Here is a 21,203-nt window from a genome sequence, read left to right as displayed (position 1 = left end):
AATCATTCTTGATTAATTTTCAGGCACTGCTCCAAATTTGTGATAATAAATATGGAATTAATACCATAAAATAAAGAAATATCCGTGACACAGCTGTGTTCCAACATGAACTAGACTATACATATATCATAACACTTTAATTTTAACAAGCTTTAATGTGTGTGTATTTATTAGGTTTATGGCTTAATAGGATGGCCAAATGAATTTTTATATCAATATATTGTGTCACACATGAGCTAAAATAGACATAATGGTCTGCTTCCTTTGCACAGCAACAGTTTCCGTGTTGCTGGGTTGTTGTTTTTTTTGTTTTTTAACTCTTATAATTCACCATATACTATTCAATGTTGTGAACATACCTTGATCAGATCAGAGGTCAGTCAAAAGACAGGGTTTTATTTCAAGATCTAAGTTTCAGAAAACATCCTAGTTTTCTTTCACTAGCTTTGATCTCTGGCACATTTACCTCAGCAAAGATGAACAACCTTTAAGACATATTTGTATTCCAGTCTGTGGTTTGTTTTGTACAGCTTAGTTAAATTTGACATTTATCTGCATCTTTGATGTCATGAATTGAAGATACTTTATTCAGCCCCAAAGACAAAGTTCAGGTGTTCAACAGCTCCCAAATAAATATGTATATAGTGGGAATAAGAGGAGTGTATAAGTTATTGCCCAAGGCCAAACAGGCAGGAGTGAGTTCGACATAATAAAATGGGAATAATAAGAGCAAATAAGATGTGTTTTCCCGTTGCATGCTGTCCTGCTGCCTTTACTTTTACCTTCACTTCTTCAAACATCTTTGCTGGATTTCAGAAAATGTCATTCTGACCGCTCCGTGCGTGAGGCATCGGTGACGTCACAGTGGCAGCTACCGATCGGCCAATCAGCGCCCGTCTGCCCTTCGGCTCTCCACAATGATCCAAGCCGGAACTCCGCGTCAAGACATGAACTCCAGTAACTTCTCCACCTCTGTCTGCTGAGGTGAGTCCGACTCTTTGCTCCCAGTTGATGCTTTTAGTTTATTATTAGTTGAGCCCAGTAATGCTCCGATGGGTACAGAAACCTCCTCCTCCGGGAGCTGACGGCGTCGGTGGGTGTAACCGATACGTAGCTAGCCGCCGTTAGCATGGATCTGCTCCGCTGATGAGCAGCGTCCGTTGAGAGATCGTTTCTTATTTTTTGTTATGTCCTGACAAAAGACTGAAAGACTGGTCCGCCCATGAGACGGATCATCTGCTTTGTCCAACTAGCTTTGACCTTACCCTGTGTTGTCCAGATTTGGTTTGCTGCTAGCAAGAGGAGGCAAGTGATGTCAATATACATGGCAACTTTCGTGCAGAGCTCAGGGCAACGAAGGCCCCTTGATCTCTGTGACTCATACAGTTTGTGTGTTTTGGAGGATTTGTCACTCCATCCTAGCGAAGCAGAATCGGCCCTTTGGATATTTTTTTAGCCCAAACTTTTGAGCACCAGCTGAGGTTACGTCTCCTGTGCTGCTGCTGCATGAGAGTAAATTTCACCTTGAAGGGATGCAGATATACTTAGATTTTTGCAACGAGACACATGATCCGGAGAGGTGCTGCCAGGATCTGGTTCAGTAGACATTAACCAGACATTTCTCTAGATCCAAATGTCAAGGCTGAAATTCATGCTAAAGTTATTTTTGGTAAGGCGTGTGCTGCTGCTGACCTATGGTTGGAGGGGAGGGCAGTGGTAACTCTACTCTGCTCGACTGGTGGAGAAGATCTTCACATTTTCACACACCCAACAAAGTTAACTGTCCTGAAAACAAATCATGACGAAACTTCAGCCATGTGTGTCGTTGCATAAAGCTTTAATATGACATACCAACGGTCAGGGTGTTCTCTGTGCCCGGTGGGTGAACTGACATCCAGGTGGTGCTTTCTAACGGCTGTGCTTCTGTGCTCTGTCTATATTTACCTCTTTGATAGGTACATCTGAAGTGTGCTGCTTGTGTACATGCCTTCTGTGCTCCGTCAGCCATGCCTGTGCCATCCCAGCTGCTCAGGGGTTTGCCCCGCACCAGGGTCTTGGCCTTCACCATGTTACCATGCCAACATCACCAGTCCCATTTCCTACCTGTTGTTCACCAGCCTGCCTCAAGACCGCCGTCCCACATATGGCAGAGTCACCAACAATCGAGAAGTTACCAAACAACCTCAGTCCTCCGTAGTTACATCCTAACCCCTCCACAGGTCAACTCCATTCTCAAAGCCAATGAGTACAGCTTCAAGGTTTGTGGAGTCATTCATGGAATTCTTGCAATTTCTATATTCACATTTCATTCATAGCATTCATGTATGTTGTGATTATAGGTGCCAGAGTTTGATGGGAAGAATGTGTCATCAGTGATGGGTTTTGAGAGCAACCAGCTCCCAGCCAACGCCCCGATAGAAGACCGTCGCAGTGCAGCCACTTGCCTTAAGACACGAGGAACGCTGCTGGGTGTGTTTGACGGCCATGCCGGTTGTGCCTGTGCTCAGGTAGAGATTTATTTTACGATATGCACTTCAAAATCTAGCTCATTTAGTTTGGTCAAATTTAATACATACCCAGATGCATGCTATATGTTGGAAAATAATCATACATTTTAAATTCAACTACCACTAAATTATCAGATTACTTTGGGTATTTTCTTCAGTCACTGTTACATTTGTTTGTTCAATTTTACAAGTCTAAAATTTAATGGTACTTGCCACATGCTCTGTAAGGTTTGAGGCTATTAACCACTGTGGATTGGATGGTTCTTTATCATGCGTATTATCTGTTATATCCCATTATTTTCCTCTTGTGATATTTCAAGCTACAACTCTTCTCTGTCCTCTCTTCCAGGCCGTGAGTGAGAGGTTGTTTTACTACATAGCTGTGTCTCTGATGCCCCACGACACACTGTGTGAGCTTGAGGCAGCAGTAGAGTTTGGCAGGGCCCTCAGTCCTATCCTGCAGTGGCACAAACACCCCAATGACTACTTCAGCAAGGAGGCACAGAAGCTCTACTTCAATAGCCTCCGAACCTACTGGCAGGAGTTGATTGATCTTACCAGGTGAGGGCTAGACAATGGATGTTACATGCCAGAGTCTAAAGGCCTTCTACATTGCAATAGCTCTGTGTTTGCCTTTGCACAATACACCACTTTAGCCTATCAGCAATGTCAGCAGTAATATCAGAGGTGATATCTAATTTCAGCGTTGGGTGGCCTTTTGCTAGACATAAAGTGTAGGGAAGTAGTAGATCTTCGATCCTGTCTTCCTGGTTTCTTCATCTTTACACCCACACCATCAATGGCCTGTTTGTTGTGCCAATAGTGCTGTTGCTGGTGTCCGTTCTTGGCCTCTTGCATCCACCCTGTAATTTACACATAATGCTCTCTCTCTCTCTCTCTCTCTCTGTGTTTTCAGCCCCGGCGAGGTGCCAGACACCCGTGAGGCGCTGCTGAGTGCCTTCAAAAGACTGGACAATGACATTTCTCTGGAAGCTCAGGTGACAGCTGTGTGCCTTCTTAATGAGAAACAGTGCAGCTGGTTACTCGAAAAGAATATTGTAATAGCAAAAACATTGGATATTCTTCACACACAAAGTTAGCATTAGAGCTCCACTTTAATTTGTTAAGTAAAGCCAGTAACAGGCTGTTTTACATCAGACTAACTTCAAGATTTTGCGCTTAAATTGAACCTAGAACAACACTGTGGTTTGCAGAATGGTCTCTTTGACTTAAATTAAAAATCATAATATTTTAAACTTCTATGTCTAAAACTGCCTTGAAGCAACAGGCTTAAAGTCTTAACTTTAAGACGTTTGGGGTTCTCATTTAGTTTTCTTTAACCTGTTTAACATTTGGGCGATACTAATTCATGTAAATGAAACTCACAAAGCTTCATCAGCCCCTTTGCTAACAGTGGCAAATGTAGCAGTTCTTACCTTGGGACATTGCATATGGATCAAACAAGTTGTCCAAATAACTTCATAGTAATTTTCTTGATGTAAATTCAAACTAACACTTCAAAAATATGTTTGTCACTGTATGTATTGACAATAAAAGCCAAAGCATTGATAACAAATTCATATTGCATGTCATTAAATTAGTTCTGAGTGCAGGGCTTTCGTTTCACACATTATGATACATATTGAATTTCAGCTATGGCAGCAGAGAGAAAATTGTAAATGTCCAAATTTAAACTTGAGGCAGCATGGTGGCTCAGTGGTTAGCCCCATAACAAGAAGGTTGTGGGTTTGGTTCCTGGGCCTGGGGCCTTTGTGTGTGGAGTTTGTGTGTTCTCCTCATGCCTGCGTGGGTTTCCTCTCACAGTCCAAAACATGAATGTTTAGGTTGATTGGTGACTCTTAATCATCCATAGGTCTGAGTGTGAGTGGTTGTTCATCTCTGTCTGTCTGTCTTTGGCACTGTGATGGACTGGCAACCACCAGGGTGTACCCCGCCCTCGCCCAATGTGAGCTGTGATTGGCTGCAGCACCCACATGACCCAGAAACATATAAGTGGTAGAATATGAATGAATGGTCCCAATAAGAGCTCATGTGCCATTAGCTATAAATGTAATTCAGACTTTATGATTCTACATGAAATTGTTAATATGTGGAATGGTGTTTACAAAAACAGAAAAGCCAACCTCAAGCTATAATTTTGTCTAACTGGACATTTGGATTTTCACAAACTCCTATGTTGTACCATAATGCTGTGCATGTGCTCACGTTGTTAATTTAACCCACAGGTTGGCGACCCCAATGCTTTCCTTCACTACTGGGTTCTGAGAGTGGCCTTTTCTGGAGCAACTGCTTGTGTGGCTCACATTGATGGATCAGACCTGTACGGATAATACATACATAAATACATACATATATTTCAACAAAGCACACATACCCTGATGTACAATGGTGATTCCTTCCCTCTTTGCTCCTTAAGTTTTATAGCCAATGCAGGAGATGCACGGGCAGTGTTGGGGGTGCAGGAAGAGGATGGCACATTCAGCTGTCATACACTGTCTAATGACCACAACGCCCAGAATGATGATGAGGTGGCTAGGATACAGGGTGAACACCCTCCCTCAGAGAGAAAGACAGTTATACGACAGGTAGTGCACCTTTTAATTTGCTCAGTGTGTTTGTTAAAGTAGCATTTAGTAAAAATTCTTCTTCACTTTTACACCAGGACAGGCTGCTTGGCCTCCTCATGCCATTCCGTGCATTTGGGGATGTGAAGTTCAAGTGGAACATTGAACTCCAGAAATGTGTGTTAGAGTCGGGACCTGACCAGCTCAATGAAAATGAAAACACCAAGTTCATCCCCCCCAACTATCACACACCACCGTACCTGACCGCTGAACCTGAGATCATACACCATAAACTACGGCCACAGGATCGCTTTCTGGTAAGAGAAGAAGCAGCAACACAACTCCACCACTTGCATACATCCTCTATGTTTATTGACAAAAGATTAGGAGATTGTATGCCCAGATGGACAAGAATATCCATTCTGAACTCTGCCTACGAAGCACTGATGAGCAGACAGCTTCTGAACTATAGCTATCAGAGCGTACAATAAAAGGGAAGTGTGGTCATTTAGAAGTGATGGACCAGAGTAGGAGACTTCACCCTCTGCACAAAGCTAGGGGGAAACATTCACTTCTTCTGATTTTTAGTTGAAAATTTTTAAATAAACATGAGCACCAAATTTATGATTTACAGCTAATTAATTCTGAGATCTGACTCAAATTATAAAATGAAAATTATTAAATTTATGTGCTTGTAATATCATGTTATTTGATTTTTATTAGTTTGTTTAAAGTAAGAATGGATTTCTTTTTATCTTTTTTTTTTTTTTTAGTTTGACAGTGACAGTATTTCTTAGAATGACAAGAGTGAAGCTCCATTAATGAGTTAATCCTGAGTGTGCCAAATTCAGGGAGTATGTGAGTAACTTCATTTAGCAGATTACGCTCTCAGGTGCTAATTGGTATGATCTCTTTCACTGCAGGTGATCGGCTCTGACGGCCTCTGGGAGACCCTACACAGACAAGAGGTGGTCCGTATCGTGGGAGAGTATTTAACTGGCGTGCACCAGCATCAGCCACTCAAAGTCGGCGGCTACCGGGTCACCCTCGGACAGATGCAGGGGCTTCTTGAAGAGAGGAAAGCTCGTGTGTCTTCGGCCTTCGAGGATCTGAATGTGGCCACCCACTTGATGCGTCATGCGGTTGGAAACAATGAGTTTGGGACAGTGGACCATGAGAGACTGTCAAAAATGTTGTCGCTGCCCGAGGAGCTGGCCCGCATGTACCGTGATGACATCACCATCATCATCACTCAGTTCAACCCCCATGTAATTGGAGCCCAGAGACAGGAAGAACAGTCCTGAGTCTTCACAAGCCATTCACTGATGTCATACTGACTGGTACGCACACATCTGTCAATGTGCCACGCAGAGCTACAAGCACGCCGTACAAAGAAAATGTTTCAATGGATTTGTTACATGGCAAGAAAAAGTGAGTGAACACTTTTTTCGGAATCACTTTCGCATGTTAGTCCTACAATACAGTCAGATCTTTCTCCAAGTTACCACTGTTACAAAAACAGTCCAATTTAACTCGTAACAAAAAATGTTTTTGTCCATATCAAAAACATTATTCAAAAACAAAGAAACTGAAAGTAACAGCTAAAGGAATGTGCCAACCCAAACTATGGAGCATGGTTACATAGAGCTGGTGTGTGATGGACACAATGGAGGAAGAGCTGAAACAGCCACTTCACAGCACTACTGGATAAATGTTCTATGGGTTGGTGAAGGGAGAGCATTTAATATAGAAATATTCTCCCTCAGAGGAAATGCAGTGGTGGGAGCATTATGATTTGAAGCCTTGTGAATGTATCTCAAATTTAAGTCAAGGTGTCTAATCTGATAACATCAGTGTAACCGTCCACCTGCTGACACAGTAGAGGTTGGTGCAGTAAGCATCCGAGTAAATCTGCCAGAGAACTACATCCAGCAAACTAAACCCACCTGCTGGAGTAACTCCATCTGCTACTGGAGGAGCTGGTTTGTACTGCCAAAGAGAGTTTAGCTGTCCACACTATCGCTATCAGTGCTATCAGCACTTTCAGTGTTCAACAGGTTTGTTCATAAGAGGCATAAAAGATTTTAGTTGTGGCATACTGGCTGAAGGTCACTGTGTTAGTGTTAGTTAGTGCAGGATTCACTTGCTTCTTCTTGCCAAAGTAATTCTGTTTATGTACAGAATTTGTATGTTTTTATTCAGAGCTCTACGTCATCCAGTTTCCTATGAAGTTACAATCCTCTTATATAACATGTTATTTATGGCAATATTCTGCAGCAGCTTCATACCTGCTCATCAGCAAAGATGATGAGTTCCAGTTACTGAATAATTTTTGTGCCAAAAGTTTCACCACCTTGCTTACTGAAATGCTCAGCAAGGTTGCAAGCATAGAAATTCCAAAGAGGCTGAAGATCAGGACTTTACGTGTAAAGAGGCGTAACACACGTTTTTCTGATGTGCCTCAACAACGCTTGTTTTTCTGGTCTCTGGTTTTTTTTCTTCTTTTACAGCCACATCTTTTTCACTTTACCTGCTGTTTGTGCACACGAAGGACTGATGTTACAACAAAGGGCTATTGCATCTGTTTGTTTTTGCTTCTTTGTGTGTTTCATCCAACAAGATACTCTTAAACCATCAGAGTATTTGGGTGATTCTACCCACTCTGCTCCAGCAAACTATGTTGTCCTATGTGGCTTCCCCAGTGTGTCTGAAGATACAAGATGATTATGAGGCAGAGACAAAATAATTCTGATACCTAAAATTACCTCTCTCCAAAATGTTTGTTTCTTTTAAAAAAATACTAGAGTTTCCTCTTTGGGCTTCTAAAAATTGAAGACAACCTGAGAAAAAATGTGGCTCAGCTGCTTAGAAATTGTATTTTGAGCAGAGCAATAAACTTGAAGGAGGGAACACAAGTAAATAAGAATACACTTTAAAGGGTTACAAGCCAAACAAGATTGGCAACCACTGAGCTGGAGCATACTTTTGTTTCTCACCCTGAGGGTTGGCGGGAATATGAAGCAAAAACAAATTTGCACACTCACAGAATTTATTTTATCCAATAATAAACTCTACCACTGCAGGTAGTGTGATTTGCACACGTGACGTTACCACTTGATTATTATACAGTAAAGTATTATCCATTTCGCAGCAGTAATTTTGCCAGGGCAACTGGTTGAGTCACAGTATGTGTTCTGGTGAAAGTAGACACTAACTGAAATTTATTCTAGCTGTGAAGCCTTGCTTTTTGAAGGTCATTAGCAGTGTGGTTGACAGTTACACACAGATTTCATTATGATGGTAATGGCAGCAGTTGAAACAGATCACTCTCATCATTTCCAGCTAAACACTACCTATGGGGACATGACAGTGTTTATTTACACCCAAACAAATGAGCAAAATGTAAATTTAAAACAAGCTTTTTGAATATCAAGGTTATTTATTCAGCTTTAGGACTATGTTACACATATCTATAGGCATCTGTATAAGTTGTAATTTATGTGGATTACGTTTTGTACACAGAAGGGTTTAATAAAACAACAAATACACATGTTGTATGTTTTAATTGACACTATGTCCCACATCAGACCACAGCATCCTAAAAGAGACCTGGAAGGTCTGCATGTCTCAGACTTCACTGATCCCTCCATTACCAAGAACACATCAGTACATTTAATGTGGCATGTGGCAGTGAAATAGCAGTTTTAATGAAGTTATTGTGAGGTTGTCGGTTCTCACCACTTGATGGCGCTGCAGTATCAGAAGGACCAAGAACCTAATGGAGGTGTGACTGTCACTGTTTTAACACCACCACCTCGATAACCAAATATAACTGAATACATTAATAAATTATGCTTTTAAATAGCCACAATGCAAAAGAAACTGTTAAAGAAAACAGCAGTGCTTTAACCCCCTCTAGTTCATTTATAGGGAGCATGTAAACAATTAGAAACAGATAAATCATTCACACAGAGATTATACAGGCTCTGCGTGTGAGTGGGGGTGAGCTACACATAACGGATTGTGTTTTTAGTTCTCTGCTGGTGTTGACCTGTCAGGGCGCTGCAATTTAGTCATTAAATCATCTATCAAGGTTTGATAGTTTGTTAGTGGCACTTAACCTGTAGAACTACTTATATAATTCGTTCTGTTCATTCAGTAACAACTTCTACAATCTATAAAATGAGAAACAACTTCTAATGCAATTTAACAGCTGACTTTTAGTTATTTTAAAAACACAAACTTAAATCTGCATAGTTTAAACTGTCACAAACATTTAGGGAGAATCTGCCAGGGATCAAACCCTGTTTACGGTCCCTATTCCCTCAGGAGCACCGAATCTTACCCGTCTTCACCTTTTAATAACCTCACCCATGCTGTAATCACAGTTTAGAGGAAGCGGCCTCACACTGACACACTGGTGTGTTTGGTTTATAGGTGACTTACTGAAAACAAACACCTCCACGTCACTTTTTGGGCAGTGTGCCTCATTTCCGTTGTGGTAAAGATGTTTTTTCCAGGACTCCTTCAGAAAGGCAGAATGACGCTTTTGAAATCTATTTACATTTGGGATTAAGGAAATGTAATAAAAATCCTTCCATCAAAACAAACTGACTCAATATTATTTACAGCAGACGCCAACACAAAACTGAGGAAAATTGTTGTCACACAATTGTTTGTGTTTTTAATAGGTTTAGACCAGAAACTAACTCTAAGAATGACCACAGTTGCCATGGAAACAATTTTTGAACCATTTCATTTCATATCTGACCTGACAATATTAATACCAATAATTTATATTGAGATTTTTTTCAGCATCAGCATCACGCTGATGTAACCTTGTTATACGGCATTTCTTGTGGCTGCTGTAACGGAGTTGTTGTCAACGTTTATAATGTGAAATACAACCAAAAACTGTTTTTGGGAAACTGTAACTTTTAACATTGACTCAATCTGGCCTGGTGTTGCACTAAGTGATCTTTGTTGACCGTGAGTGTGATGCGTTAGTACCTCTATATTAGGATAAAAGCCTGCTGATGGAGAGGTTTGACATACTGAGGCGGTCACACCATCCGTCTCACAGCTGTTTTTCCTCCAGTTCTTCTCTTCTGTACCTCAATTTTTTAAAGTCTCCTACCAGCCGTCCAGGACTTTGTGTGTGTGTGTGTGTGTGTGTGTATGTGTGTGTGTTGTTGTGGAAAGTGTCGCTGGGATACAGGTGAGGAGAGAGCGCAGACATAAACACTGGAGATGTGCCATGTTGAGCTTGTTGTTATGAGGCTGCAGCTCAGTGTGCTCCTGATCCTCTCACTCTGTTTTCCTGTTTGAATTGTGAAAGCTGCAGCAGGCCACTTGATGAGTCACCCCAAAAACACACACACTCTCTTTCTCTCTCGCTCCCTCACACACACACAGAAACTCACCATTGGGCACATGGACTCGAAGGATGCATGACCATGGCAGCACATGTGTCAACATATGTTCGTCTTGCTGCTCAGAATGTGTCTTTTTATGTCACTACCCTTTTGTGCTGCACAAAAGCCCACAACCATGCCACTCTCTTTTCAGCACAACTAACAATCTGTGGCTTGTCTCCCACTGTCACAGAGATGACTCAGAGGGAGGAAGGGGGGGTAGAGGGGAGGGGGAATGGACTGCAAACTGCTTGTCAAAAATGTGAACAGAAGGCTACGTCAAGAAAAGCTACAGACAGGAAACTGTGAGTATCGTGAAGTGTTTTGCCTCCCAGCCCAAGATCACCTGCAGCACTGAGTGTCCAGCCTGACATGTGCATGCACCCACACAGTTAGATACAAACACACACACACAGACGCAAAGCTGATGTGAAAACTAAAGTGGTTCCCACTTCCTTTATTAGGACTTTATTAGGACACTTGTATGACAAAACACATCATTTATTATTCTGTGACCGCAGCGAAGCTCCGAGTTTAAGATGTTGTTTGACATATAAGATTTTTTCAAGGCTGTTGCAAAATGTTTAATTATTGTTTGTTGGCTGTTACAGTAAAGCAGAAGACAACATATAAAAAAAGTTCTGAGCCAAAAACTAATTGAATTATGTGAGATGATGAAACCACTAATGAAAAAACCAAAGTCTGGGTGTCACATCTTAATAAATTAAGTCAAGTAGGTAGGCATTAATGTCTGATTTGCATGGGGCCACCTGACATTTCAATGAAGTCTGCAGTCTCTTACAAATAAAAATAAAATAATCTAAAATAAACGTGTGTGTGTGTGTGTAGTATTCTCTACATCATGGCGTTCGTCTCTTCCTCGGCAGCTCGGGTTTTCTTCTTCTTGTTGTCTTTGTTAATCTGTTTGATTGCTATAATGAAGATAATAACTGCAAGAAAAAGAAACAGAGGTCATTTACAGCAGCAGGCAGCACCAACCCAGCGTCTGACAGCATCAGATGCTGGTTTGGCGGGTTTAGGTGGGACTTTTGATTGCCAGACTTACTGCAGAATCCCAGAGTGCCAGCCAGGATCCCAACAGTCGGTCCCAGTCCGTAACTGAAGCTTCGGTCTTCTGGTGCCAAGTAGCAGTAGCCAAGCTCTGTACAGTTACATACTTTCACTGTGGAGAGGAGAAAGCGACACACGTGTGCATCAAGCACACATCACTGAATGTTAAGACATGAGGATGAGACTGTTGTTAATCAAAACAAAAAAAACATGTCTATCATTTCAACAGTTTTTTTTTTCTTTTTTCTGTGAAACACAATGAAACCAACCAGTAAAATTTGAATTGTTACAGCAGTCAATTTGTTGATGCTTTTCATCTTTCTTTGGTTTTATATGTACATGTTTTAGATGATGGACTCACCCTCGAATGGCTGCGTGACTCCTAAACCTGCACTGTCTTTAATGTTGATGGGGAGTGAGAAGGTTTTCTCCTCAGTTGTTTTTTTTTTCAGGATCAGCTTTGCTGTTGTACCTGTACACACACACACACACACACACACACAAGGATGATGTCAGAGTCTTACCCCACCTCATGATGTACACCATGACTTTTGGCATCACAGGTAGGTGAGTGGTTGGTGCGCACGCCACTTATCACAGCATCCTGGGTTTGACTGTGACCCCTGCTGCACGTCATTCCTCGCTCTCCCTTCGTCCTGTCAACCTTTGTGCCACTCAATGTCTCAATATAGATATGAAAGACCAAAAAAAAAAAAAAAAAAACAACCCAACAAACATAGGACGTTAACACACCGTCAACAGTGATCAGTTCCCAGTTGGGTGACTTCTTGTTTATGGCCAAAGTGAATTTGAAGGGCTGGGAGAATGGGCTGCTGTCTGCATCCTGGGCCTTGAGGATGACAGGTTTAGGCTTGCCTATGCAGACGAAAGCCTGATTCTCTGTAAGTTTGGGGACGTTGTCATTCACATCCAGCAGCCTCACAGACAGGGCATGTTCAGTGGACATCTCTGGGTTCTCTGCAAAGAGAGAACAGCAAGTTTGTCAAAAAGGGGACCGGTCAATGTCAAATCCCACAACGCATTTAAACTTTTCATATGTGAACTATCATTTTACCACACTACTACCACCAACAGCACTTTTGTCATTTCAGAATCATCATCATCATCATCGAGCATCTCACCCTTCTCGAACACAGTGACAGTGAGTTCCAAAGCCTCGGCAACCTCCCTGTCGAGATGACCTTTGGTCTTGATCGCTCCTGTGGCAGCATCGATCTCCAGCCAGCCATGTGTGTCACCGTCCAACTTAAATCTGAACAACAAGGTCGGAATTGGACACAAAGGAACACACACACACACACAAATGAAATTCATCCATGATTGAGCACACACTGGACTGATGCTAATCACTGGTCTTTTTTTGGGTAACCCCGATGGCCCAAACAAAGTCTGATCTAGTGAAGCTTTGACACCAATGTTGGGATTTTTCTTCATTCTGTTATCATTCAGTACATCTTAGAGTAAAGCTCAGTGGTTACAGCACAAAATGAAGAAAGCTTCTTCATTAGATTTCTAAGAGGACACTTTGAAATCTGTGTTTGGTTTTATACTGTTAGCAGCTACAACTGTCAAAATAATTCATTAAAATCATAAATCTATTGAACATTTTAACAGGATGGTGGGGAACAGATGGAAAGAAGTAATGAGCGAGCTTACACACTCTGTTTACTTATTTTTAAGACTTATAATCGTGTCTTATCACAGAAGGAAATTCATTTTTTGGACCATGTATACACTGCTACTGCTGTCGCCTTAGCATACATAATCCATTATAATATTGTTCTACAAGTCTAGTGGAGAAACTTTCCCTGCTTCGGCTGCACACCTCTACCTGTTGCTGGATTTTGACTTTCCTAACTGGAAGACTCCAGTCAATGCGTGCTTGTAGAAGAAGTTCAGGCTCCTTAATGTTGAGTACTGGAACCGACCCACAAACTATGAGCTCAGCTCACTGCTGTTTACTTTGCTATTGCACAAGTGTGCTGCCAGATTTAAGATAAATTAGACACCGCACCGAAAATAAAAAGACAGCATACAGAGAGGAGGTCAAGCACCTGGCAGGCTCGTACATAGATAATAACCTTGTGCTGCCTCTGCAACAATGGTTGCGTGTGCAGAGAGCATCAAGTTGTCACAGCCTTTACAGAGGGATGGTTGATAGTGTGATGACATTTTACTTTTCTACTTGGATCATGAGCTGCAACAACAGTGATGATGAAGCCCCCGCCCCCTGAGCCTGAATTAGAAGACTGTTAAGCTGCCTCCTCTGACAGGCTGTCAGGCTGTTTACCCGTCAATCCATTTCACCATGACTGTTTGCATAGTTCTGTTATTGCTAAGAGTTTGGGATTGTCCTGATATATATGATGAGCTCGTTGAGATATCTTTGTTATAATTTAGCACTGAATAAGTAACATTTGATTTGATTTGATAAAATTCTTTTGTTTGATTGAACTACAGATTTATTTGTTTATTGTCCTTCATGGGGGTCCAAAAGACTGTTTCAGTCATATTGTGTTATTGTTTTTGCTCCTCTTAGCTGTATGATGGACTGATGCCGTGGATGTTATGCACTGAGCAGCTCTTGGTGTGTGTTCACCTTATCTCTTTGCCCTCTGGGTCCTTTGCCTCCACAGTCAAAATCACTGATCCCTTGGTGATGTTTTCAGGCACAGTCACCTCCATGATGTCCACAGCAAATTCCGGGGCTTCGTCTATGTTAGTGACGGACACAGAAACAAAGGCTGTGGATTCGCTGCCATACTCCAGGCCTTTCAGGAGTGGCTCCTTGTTACGAGCATCAATCTGAAGCTTGTAGGTGGAAGACAACTCAAAGTCCAAAGGCTGTTGGGTGAGAAACAGGCTGGTTATATGAGAGAAGCAGAGAATATTTTTGAAGGTCACAGCAGAATGCTGTATGAGATAATGAGCTGTAGGAATTACTTAGAGGATCTGCACAGTCCGTTTCATCTGTTATTCAACTAGTAGGAGTTCAGTGGCATGCAGGTGTTGTACAGAGCAGGCCTTTTACATTTAACCTCAGTGCAGGCAGCCATTGTCATTACATTTTATCGATGAAATGGTACATTCTTTAAATTGAATATTTTAAATTGTCTGATTAATCAGGGGGTTGTGTAGTGGTATTACCACATTAAGACCAGACCGAACAGGTACAAACGATGAAATAAAAGTGGGAACCTTTTAAGTTAACAAGAGCAAAGTTCAGATTCGCTGTGTCCCAATGATGATGTGTAGGAGAGAAGAGAATGGATATGCTGTACCCGAGCTATGACCAGCTGGCCGACACCATTTCCGTCTGTTTCCACGGCAAAAACATCGCCGTTGTTCCCAGCAGAGATGTGGAATTCAATGAAGGCGCTGCCGCTGTCTGGGTCATCAGCATCTGTTGCGCTGATGGTCGTCACTGTGTGTCCAACTGGGGTGTCCTCTGCCAGAGTGTAGTTGCCATACTGGACACACATTCAGACACAGGAACATGAGGAAAATCAGCTAAACAGCAAAAGAAATGAGAGCCAGACCGGTGCAAATACTCACATCCGTCTTCTCAAACAAAGGCAGCTCGTTGTTGACATCAATGACCTTGACGACGACTTTGCACTCTGTGCTGAAAACTGTGAGACAAATGCTACCATTACCACAGTGCGGAGTGAAAACCATACTTTCACACGTCCTCATCACGATGTGCGTGTTACCTGGGTCGCTGGCTTGGACATTGAGGTGATAGACCTGCTGTTGTTTACGCTGCAGTGAGCTCAGTGCCTGAATTCTTCCAGAAGCAGCATCAATGGAGAAGACCATAGGTGTTGTGGGGGGATTTTGGGACATGATGGAATAAGTTATCTGAGCATTTAGTGTCCCGGCTTCATCGGCATCATGGGCCGTCAGGTTTCCAACCAGGCTGCCTGGAACCACACAGAGCTTAAGAGTAAAAAGCTATTTATCAATTTTCAAATAAATGTTCTTCAACTGAAGAGGTGAGCACATAGTGAACAATATATTATCTGAAATTACATTTAGGATTCAGAATCATTTGAGTAAGTTATTTGTGTATGATTTGAACATTGAATGGAGTGTTACAGTTCTTTTTCTTTTATTTCCGATAACAAAGGAAATGGACCTGATTTTTGCTTCGGTATAAACTCATTTCCATGCACGCCAATGAATGTGGCACTAAATTCTCCAAATTGCTAAATTTCTCTGATATACTTTATAACTGTTAGAGTTCAGTTGTTATTACCATTGCAGCCAGTTTCAGACACCAGTAAAGTTTTCACACATAATTCTAAACTTGCATACATTTTAGCAGAATATAATAGCATTGAAAAAGGAGATAATGACGAATGTGACAGCTGACTATTCTAACTCTGAGTGTGCAATTAATCATGTGCGCAGACAAAAACATTTTGACTGAAAGAGGCCGCTCAAGCACATGAATGAGTCATGTTTCTTACCTATAGGCTCATTTTCCTGCAACTCAAATACAGTCTCCGCATTTTCACACACTGGTGCATTGTCATTCAAATCCTGCACCAAGACGTGAATCTCCATGGGCGGGTCCACTTCTTCGCCACTTTCGTCCTTTGCCATCACCACAAGGATGTACTGAAAGCATAACCAGCAGAAGTTTAAAGACAAATCCCACAAGTTACTCGATATATTGATCGGATTTAATGAGATTCATGAACTAAATAAAAAGGTGTCAGGTACCATGTCCTTGTCTTCTCTGTCTAGCATCTCTGTTAGGAATATGCTGCCATTTTCTGCAATCTGGAAGGGGAATTTCAGCTCTTTCTCTTTCTGCACTAAGGTGTAGATGGCGTCAGGGTCATTAGACTGGACCTGGATCAAGAGAGAGGGGAGGGATGCACAGAGGAGTAGATACGCAGTACATATAATGAGAGTTTGTACTTTCAAATGTCTGCATTTGTGAGGTTTGTGCAGAATTTGTCACGTTTATCTCACCACACCTGCGCAATATTCAGAGGATATGCTACTTGCAAGTTCTCGTCAATATGTATTGGTCTGGGTTTGACCCACAGGTTTTGCTGCACAACAATGTTAACTCTGGTGTTTCCGCTCAGCGCGCTCTCTGACTGTCCTTCCATGTCCTGCACACGCACAAACAGAGTGTAGTCCGGGTCCTCCTGGGGGTCCACATTCCTCCTCCTCTTCTCTGACACCACAGAGAACAGTTCAAGTTAGAACCATTGAACAGGCAACAAAAAAAAGCACACACACACAAAAACTCCACACATAAATCTTATCTTATATTTTTTTTTGTAATTTTTCATAATCAAATCTAAAGTAGAGCTGCTGCGAGTTATTTTCATTATAAAGGAATCACCTAATTAATTTTGTTTAAATTATCAAATTGGGAGAAATGCAAGTAACAGATTCCCAGTCCAAGACGACATCTTGTTTTAGTTCATCAACTGTATTCATATATGAATCTGAATTTGTTTCATATTATAGAAACCCAAGGTAAACACAACTTGTGTGCACTTGTGAAAACAGGACGGGCAAATTTTAGAGTGAAAGATGTGTTAGTATCTAAATAGTTGCAGTAACATTAACTGAAGCTGTTGCAGACACAGCTTGACACCGACCTGCTCTCTCGACACACGTGAAGAAGGGATTTTCCTCATAGGGGGTGTGTTGCCCTGGACAGTAGTCGTTAAACTTTGCCTTCAAGGCATCAATGCTCTGATCTTCATTCCTTCCATACTGGATCCCCTCTCTGGCCTTCAGCATCTGTTCTCCTGATGAACGAAACATTTTTCAAACATCTTTGAGCGTGCTTTGACACATTCCATATGTATTTTCATAGACAGGGAGTGGTCTACTCCCTCACAGGTGTGTGATGAGGGATCCTCAGACTCATTCACATGCTCACACACACTCAAGATAACGCGACACATTCAGGCAATCTGCCTCCAATCACAGTTAATCTCGAGGAGACAAGATGAGCTACATAATCTGGATTTACAGTGTCACTGTACTGCCAGATTACAGGCAGAGATGGACAGATTATAGAATTTCCCATTGACACGTCGCCCAGTTCTCTGTTTCTATGCCTAGACTCATGTCTGTGCTTTTGGTTGTGTGTTTACTGGCATGTGCGTGTGGCACCTTCTTCTGTGGTAGAGATCTCGCCAGTGATGGGGTTGATCTTGAACAGGAGGATCTGTTGTTTCATGGGAATCTGGCTGACCAGGCTGTAGCGCAGACGAGCATTGGGAGTGTCAGGGTCGTCCTGATCCAGTCCAAAGACACGGGTAAATGGGACACCTGGTAAAACAGACCAGACAGACGCTTTCATACAGGGTGGGTCACAATAGAGACGCGTCAAGGCTGCATCACTGCTTCTCCACTCTGACACAGAGAGCAAAGAGAAGTACGCCAGAAACCATGAAAAGGGCTGCCTTATTCCGAAGTCCAGCAGCTTTTAACTGTAGAGGCATCCTACAGAAAAACATTTTAAAAAAATCACTCACTGTTTCCCCCTCACATTCCCTCCATGTATATTTTCATCTAGCGGTCTTGTTTTTTGCATCAAAGCTGCTCCTCTTCCTCTTTTTGTGTACTTTTAACACACACCTGCTGCTTTCTGCTCTCGAACCATAGCCGTGTATTCAGTCTGGTTAAAGTATGGAGCCCTGTTGTTGACGTCCAACACGTTTATGGTCACATAAACTGGACCCTCCACTACTTCATCGTCTGCCAAGGCCTCCACCTTTATATGTTAACACACACGCACACACACACAATATAACTTTATATAGAAATACTTGTGTTGATGCTATACGTTTCTGAATGTTTGTCTATATAAAGGGAGACCACATTACCTTGATTATGTAATGGTCGTCTTGAGACCAGTCCAGAGCCCTCTCTAAGTAGAGCCACCCATCCTTTGAAATCTGAATGTCATCTTTACCTTCTCCACTCAGTCTGAAATTATTCACACTTGGATCGGTCACTTTAAACTAGGAAGGGAGTATTGGGAGAGAGAAAAGCAAGGAGACACGAAGGTTAATTAATATATTTTTTTTATTAGAATTAATTTGAAGGGAAACCAAATAAACTCTCTTTGAAAATTCAGAATTAAGACAACAGAGTTCTCTCAAACCTAAGAGAGCCTCTTTTGTTTGCATAATGACCTGAACATGATCATAATTTTGTTGTACTCTTAAGTGATCAAAATTACTTAAGTGAAGTATCGTGCAGTTTAGAAGTGAAATCTGCCTTATGTGGAACTGTAAACAACTAATAGACATCCAAAATGCAGGGGACTCAAATTAGACACTGCTGTTTGGAAATAGGCCTCAAATCCTAATATAAAATCTTAATTTAAAAAATGTTTTAGACAATCCCTGAGAAAAAATTGTAGAGTACAGGTATGCAGTATAAAATGTAAGCGTATTTCAGTAAATGTTACTTGGCACTTCTGCTAACATTTGTGTCCCACCTGATAAATGGGATATGGGACCGGTGTCCCCTCTGGCACATCCAGCACCGTGTTCTCAAACGGGCCCTGCTTTTCCTCCAGATTCTTCCCGACAGCCTATCAGAGCACAGACAGGGAGGTGAAAGATCACAGAATACAGTACAGGCGGAGGTAAAACTGAACCTCTCACACTCACGCCCACATTTGTCCTTTTCATTTAAGCAAACCTGCGGCTGAAGGCAGTCAGGTCGCCAACCAGTTATTCATATACTCCACCAGAGGCCAGGAGAGCAAAGTCTATAGACAAACTTACAGTTAACCTACACCTTTAACGGCGTTATGAGATTTAACCTTTCAAACTATTTTAGCTGTACAAAAAGCAGCTAATGCAGAAAATCTAACCTCCTCTCTCCCAATCTCTCTCCAAAATTGATTTGTATTTGATTATATCTCTGGATTAATCCACACACACTGATTCACAGACCTTTTAACAGGTCTGTGTAACTGGGTGTTTATGAATATGTATTGAAGGACTGCAGGCGCTGTCAGCACCGTTGGCACCAATATACTCACTATGCTAAGCAGGAGTGGGAGCAGCAACAGATGCACGATGGGCGTCATGATCACAGGCTGGGAATGGAGAAAAAGAAGGAGGACGAGAGGAAGAGGAGGAGGTATGGGGGACGGGAGGTTGAAGAAGATACAGAGGGATGTCAAAAAGCCATAATACTCACTGTTAAATTCATTTGTTCTTCTTGTAGAAATAATAAAGAATGCAAAGCAATTATTGTTACCCACGTCATTCAGAAACCATGAAACCCTGACTGTCTCTGGATTTCACCAAACTGGAAGCCAGGAACTTAATCAATACTAAATTTAGGTGTCTTATTCTCCCTCTGTAACTCCAACAAAGTTTGGATATGACTCAGGTCCCCAAAAGAAAGATCTTTAGTTTCATTTTTTGACTTCCATTAATGTCAAAATAAAATAACACCCAGAAAATGAATGTTTAACAAGTTTGTCAGGAACACAGTGATGAATTACAAAGTCTGAGTGTCCCTGGGCCTTGACAGGTGAAGTCCGCAACCACAGAAAAGTGAAGGTGACATTGAGTGCTGGCTACTGACCTTTTTGTAGCACAGCAGTCTATGGTCACCAACGTTAACTGACTCTTTTAATTAGCAAAACACAAATTTATTTCTGTACTTGAATATATATAAATTTTTAATTCTTGTCTGCATGTTTGACGTTAGGACTTTGGATAAATATAGTTTATATTACCAATAACCATCATCACCAGTCACTACTACTGCTACAATTTAACTGACTTTCAGAATGCATGAAGTGAAGGATTTATTGTTGGCATAAGAATTATTTCATATGGTGGTAATGTTGTAAGACGTAGTGGTTTGGGCAGGCCAGGGCCTCCCATTCTCCTTTTAGATGACCTTTGTCAGCTTAGGTTTTATAGATTCCTTCATACAAAACTAGAGTCCAATCGGGTCCAATGGGTCATTTCCCATCAATAACTGTAATTGAGAAGAACCTGAGAACACCAACAAAAAACCAACTAACGTTTGATTTAAAGGTCCTGTCAAAGTCAAGTCAAGATCACTCCTTAAGCAAACTCAAAACATCTATCACATCAAGCACAGTCTGTAAAAATCAACAGATGAAGTCCAGCTGCCAAAATCACTTCCTGAAATCTGCATTAAATAATCAACAAATAGAAAAAGTGGGAGCCCGGAGTGTGACAGGACTTACCTTCCTTGAGTCGTTGAATGAGCCACTCCTCAGACTTTAGAGTTATCCATGCACTCCCATCCTGCCTGGTCAAACGTTAACCAAGGGCTAACCAGCAATGTTTTATTGGATCTAATGATTGTCTAATCACCCTGCCCTCATGTCGAACTCAGCCAATAGGCCCAGAGCTGACAAGACAGAAGGAGAGAGGAAGTACAGGACAATGACATATGGTGGAATGTAAACGATACCTCCATTATCCTTAATATCAACTATGAGTTTTACCACAAATGTTCAAGTGCTTATCGTTGGAACGCTGTTGCTGTGTTTTTACTACAAAAAGCAAACAAGTGAAGGGAATTGCACAGCTTTAGTCAAAATCTGTTCTGTTGTTTAA

The 21,203-nt window shown here is 41.6% G+C and overlaps 2 protein-coding genes across 2 annotated transcripts; one reads left to right on the top strand and one right to left on the bottom strand.

The window, feature by feature from the left end:
• The first annotated feature begins 905 nt into the window (after window positions 1-905).
• Window positions 906-9,626, top strand: pdp1 (pyruvate dehydrogenase phosphatase catalytic subunit 1). The gene is made up of 9 exons (XM_029504174.1): window positions 906-984; window positions 1,956-2,258; window positions 2,340-2,507; window positions 2,857-3,068; window positions 3,424-3,505; window positions 4,754-4,848; window positions 4,945-5,113; window positions 5,191-5,409; window positions 6,016-9,626. The coding sequence occupies exons 2-9, from the start codon at window positions 2,007-2,009 to the stop codon at window positions 6,394-6,396; spliced, it is 1,578 nt and encodes a 525-aa protein (XP_029360034.1). The 5' UTR covers window positions 906-984; window positions 1,956-2,006; the 3' UTR covers window positions 6,397-9,626.
• A 1,735-nt stretch (window positions 9,627-11,361) lies between these two features.
• Window positions 11,362-19,684, bottom strand: cdh17 (cadherin 17, LI cadherin (liver-intestine)). The gene is made up of 18 exons (XM_029505081.1): window positions 19,637-19,684; window positions 19,085-19,180; window positions 18,465-18,602; window positions 18,217-18,352; window positions 17,749-17,907; window positions 17,226-17,378; window positions 16,587-16,792; window positions 16,327-16,458; window positions 16,071-16,221; window positions 15,312-15,521; window positions 15,154-15,230; window positions 14,880-15,068; window positions 14,198-14,442; window positions 12,720-12,850; window positions 12,331-12,555; window positions 11,939-12,049; window positions 11,573-11,689; window positions 11,362-11,456 (listed from the first exon to the last, which is right to left on the bottom strand). Exons 1-18 carry the CDS (start codon window positions 19,682-19,684, stop codon window positions 11,362-11,364), a joined length of 2,619 nt encoding a protein of 872 aa, XP_029360941.1.
• Window positions 19,685-21,203: the final 1,519 nt, after the last annotated feature.

This window comes from Echeneis naucrates, chromosome 6 (assembly GCF_900963305.1).
Source record: "Echeneis naucrates chromosome 6, fEcheNa1.1, whole genome shotgun sequence".
Taxonomy (NCBI): Eukaryota; Metazoa; Chordata; class Actinopteri; order Carangiformes; family Echeneidae; genus Echeneis; species Echeneis naucrates.
The sequence above is the reverse complement of the archived record's forward strand: the minus strand, read 5'-3'. Positions and strand labels throughout refer to the sequence as shown.

What these genes read in the sequence shown, in the direction of transcription:
- pdp1 (XM_029504174.1), top strand. Translation starts at nt 2,007, where the DNA reads ATGCCTGTGCCATCCCAGCTGCTCAGGGGTTTGCCCCGCACCAGGGTC. An exon ending in CCGGTTGTGCCTGTGCTCAG is followed by an intron (nt 2,508 to 2,856) that starts GTAGAGATTTAT and finishes CCTCTCTTCCAG; the next exon opens with GCCGTGAGTGAGAGGTTGTT. An exon ending in GAAAGACAGTTATACGACAG is followed by an intron (nt 5,114 to 5,190) that starts GTAGTGCACCTT and finishes CTTTTACACCAG; the next exon opens with GACAGGCTGCTTGGCCTCCT.
- cdh17 (XM_029505081.1), bottom strand. Translation starts at nt 19,684, where the DNA reads ATGACGCCCATCGTGCATCTGTTGCTGCTCCCACTCCTGCTTAGCATA. An exon ending in GCAGGAAAATGAGCCTATAG is followed by an intron (nt 15,522 to 16,070) that starts GTAAGAAACATG and finishes GTGTGGTTCCAG; the next exon opens with GCAGCCTGGTTGGAAACCTG. An exon ending in TGTCCAAGCCAGCGACCCAG is followed by an intron (nt 15,231 to 15,311) that starts GTAACACGCACA and finishes TTTGTCTCACAG; the next exon opens with TTTTCAGCACAGAGTGCAAA.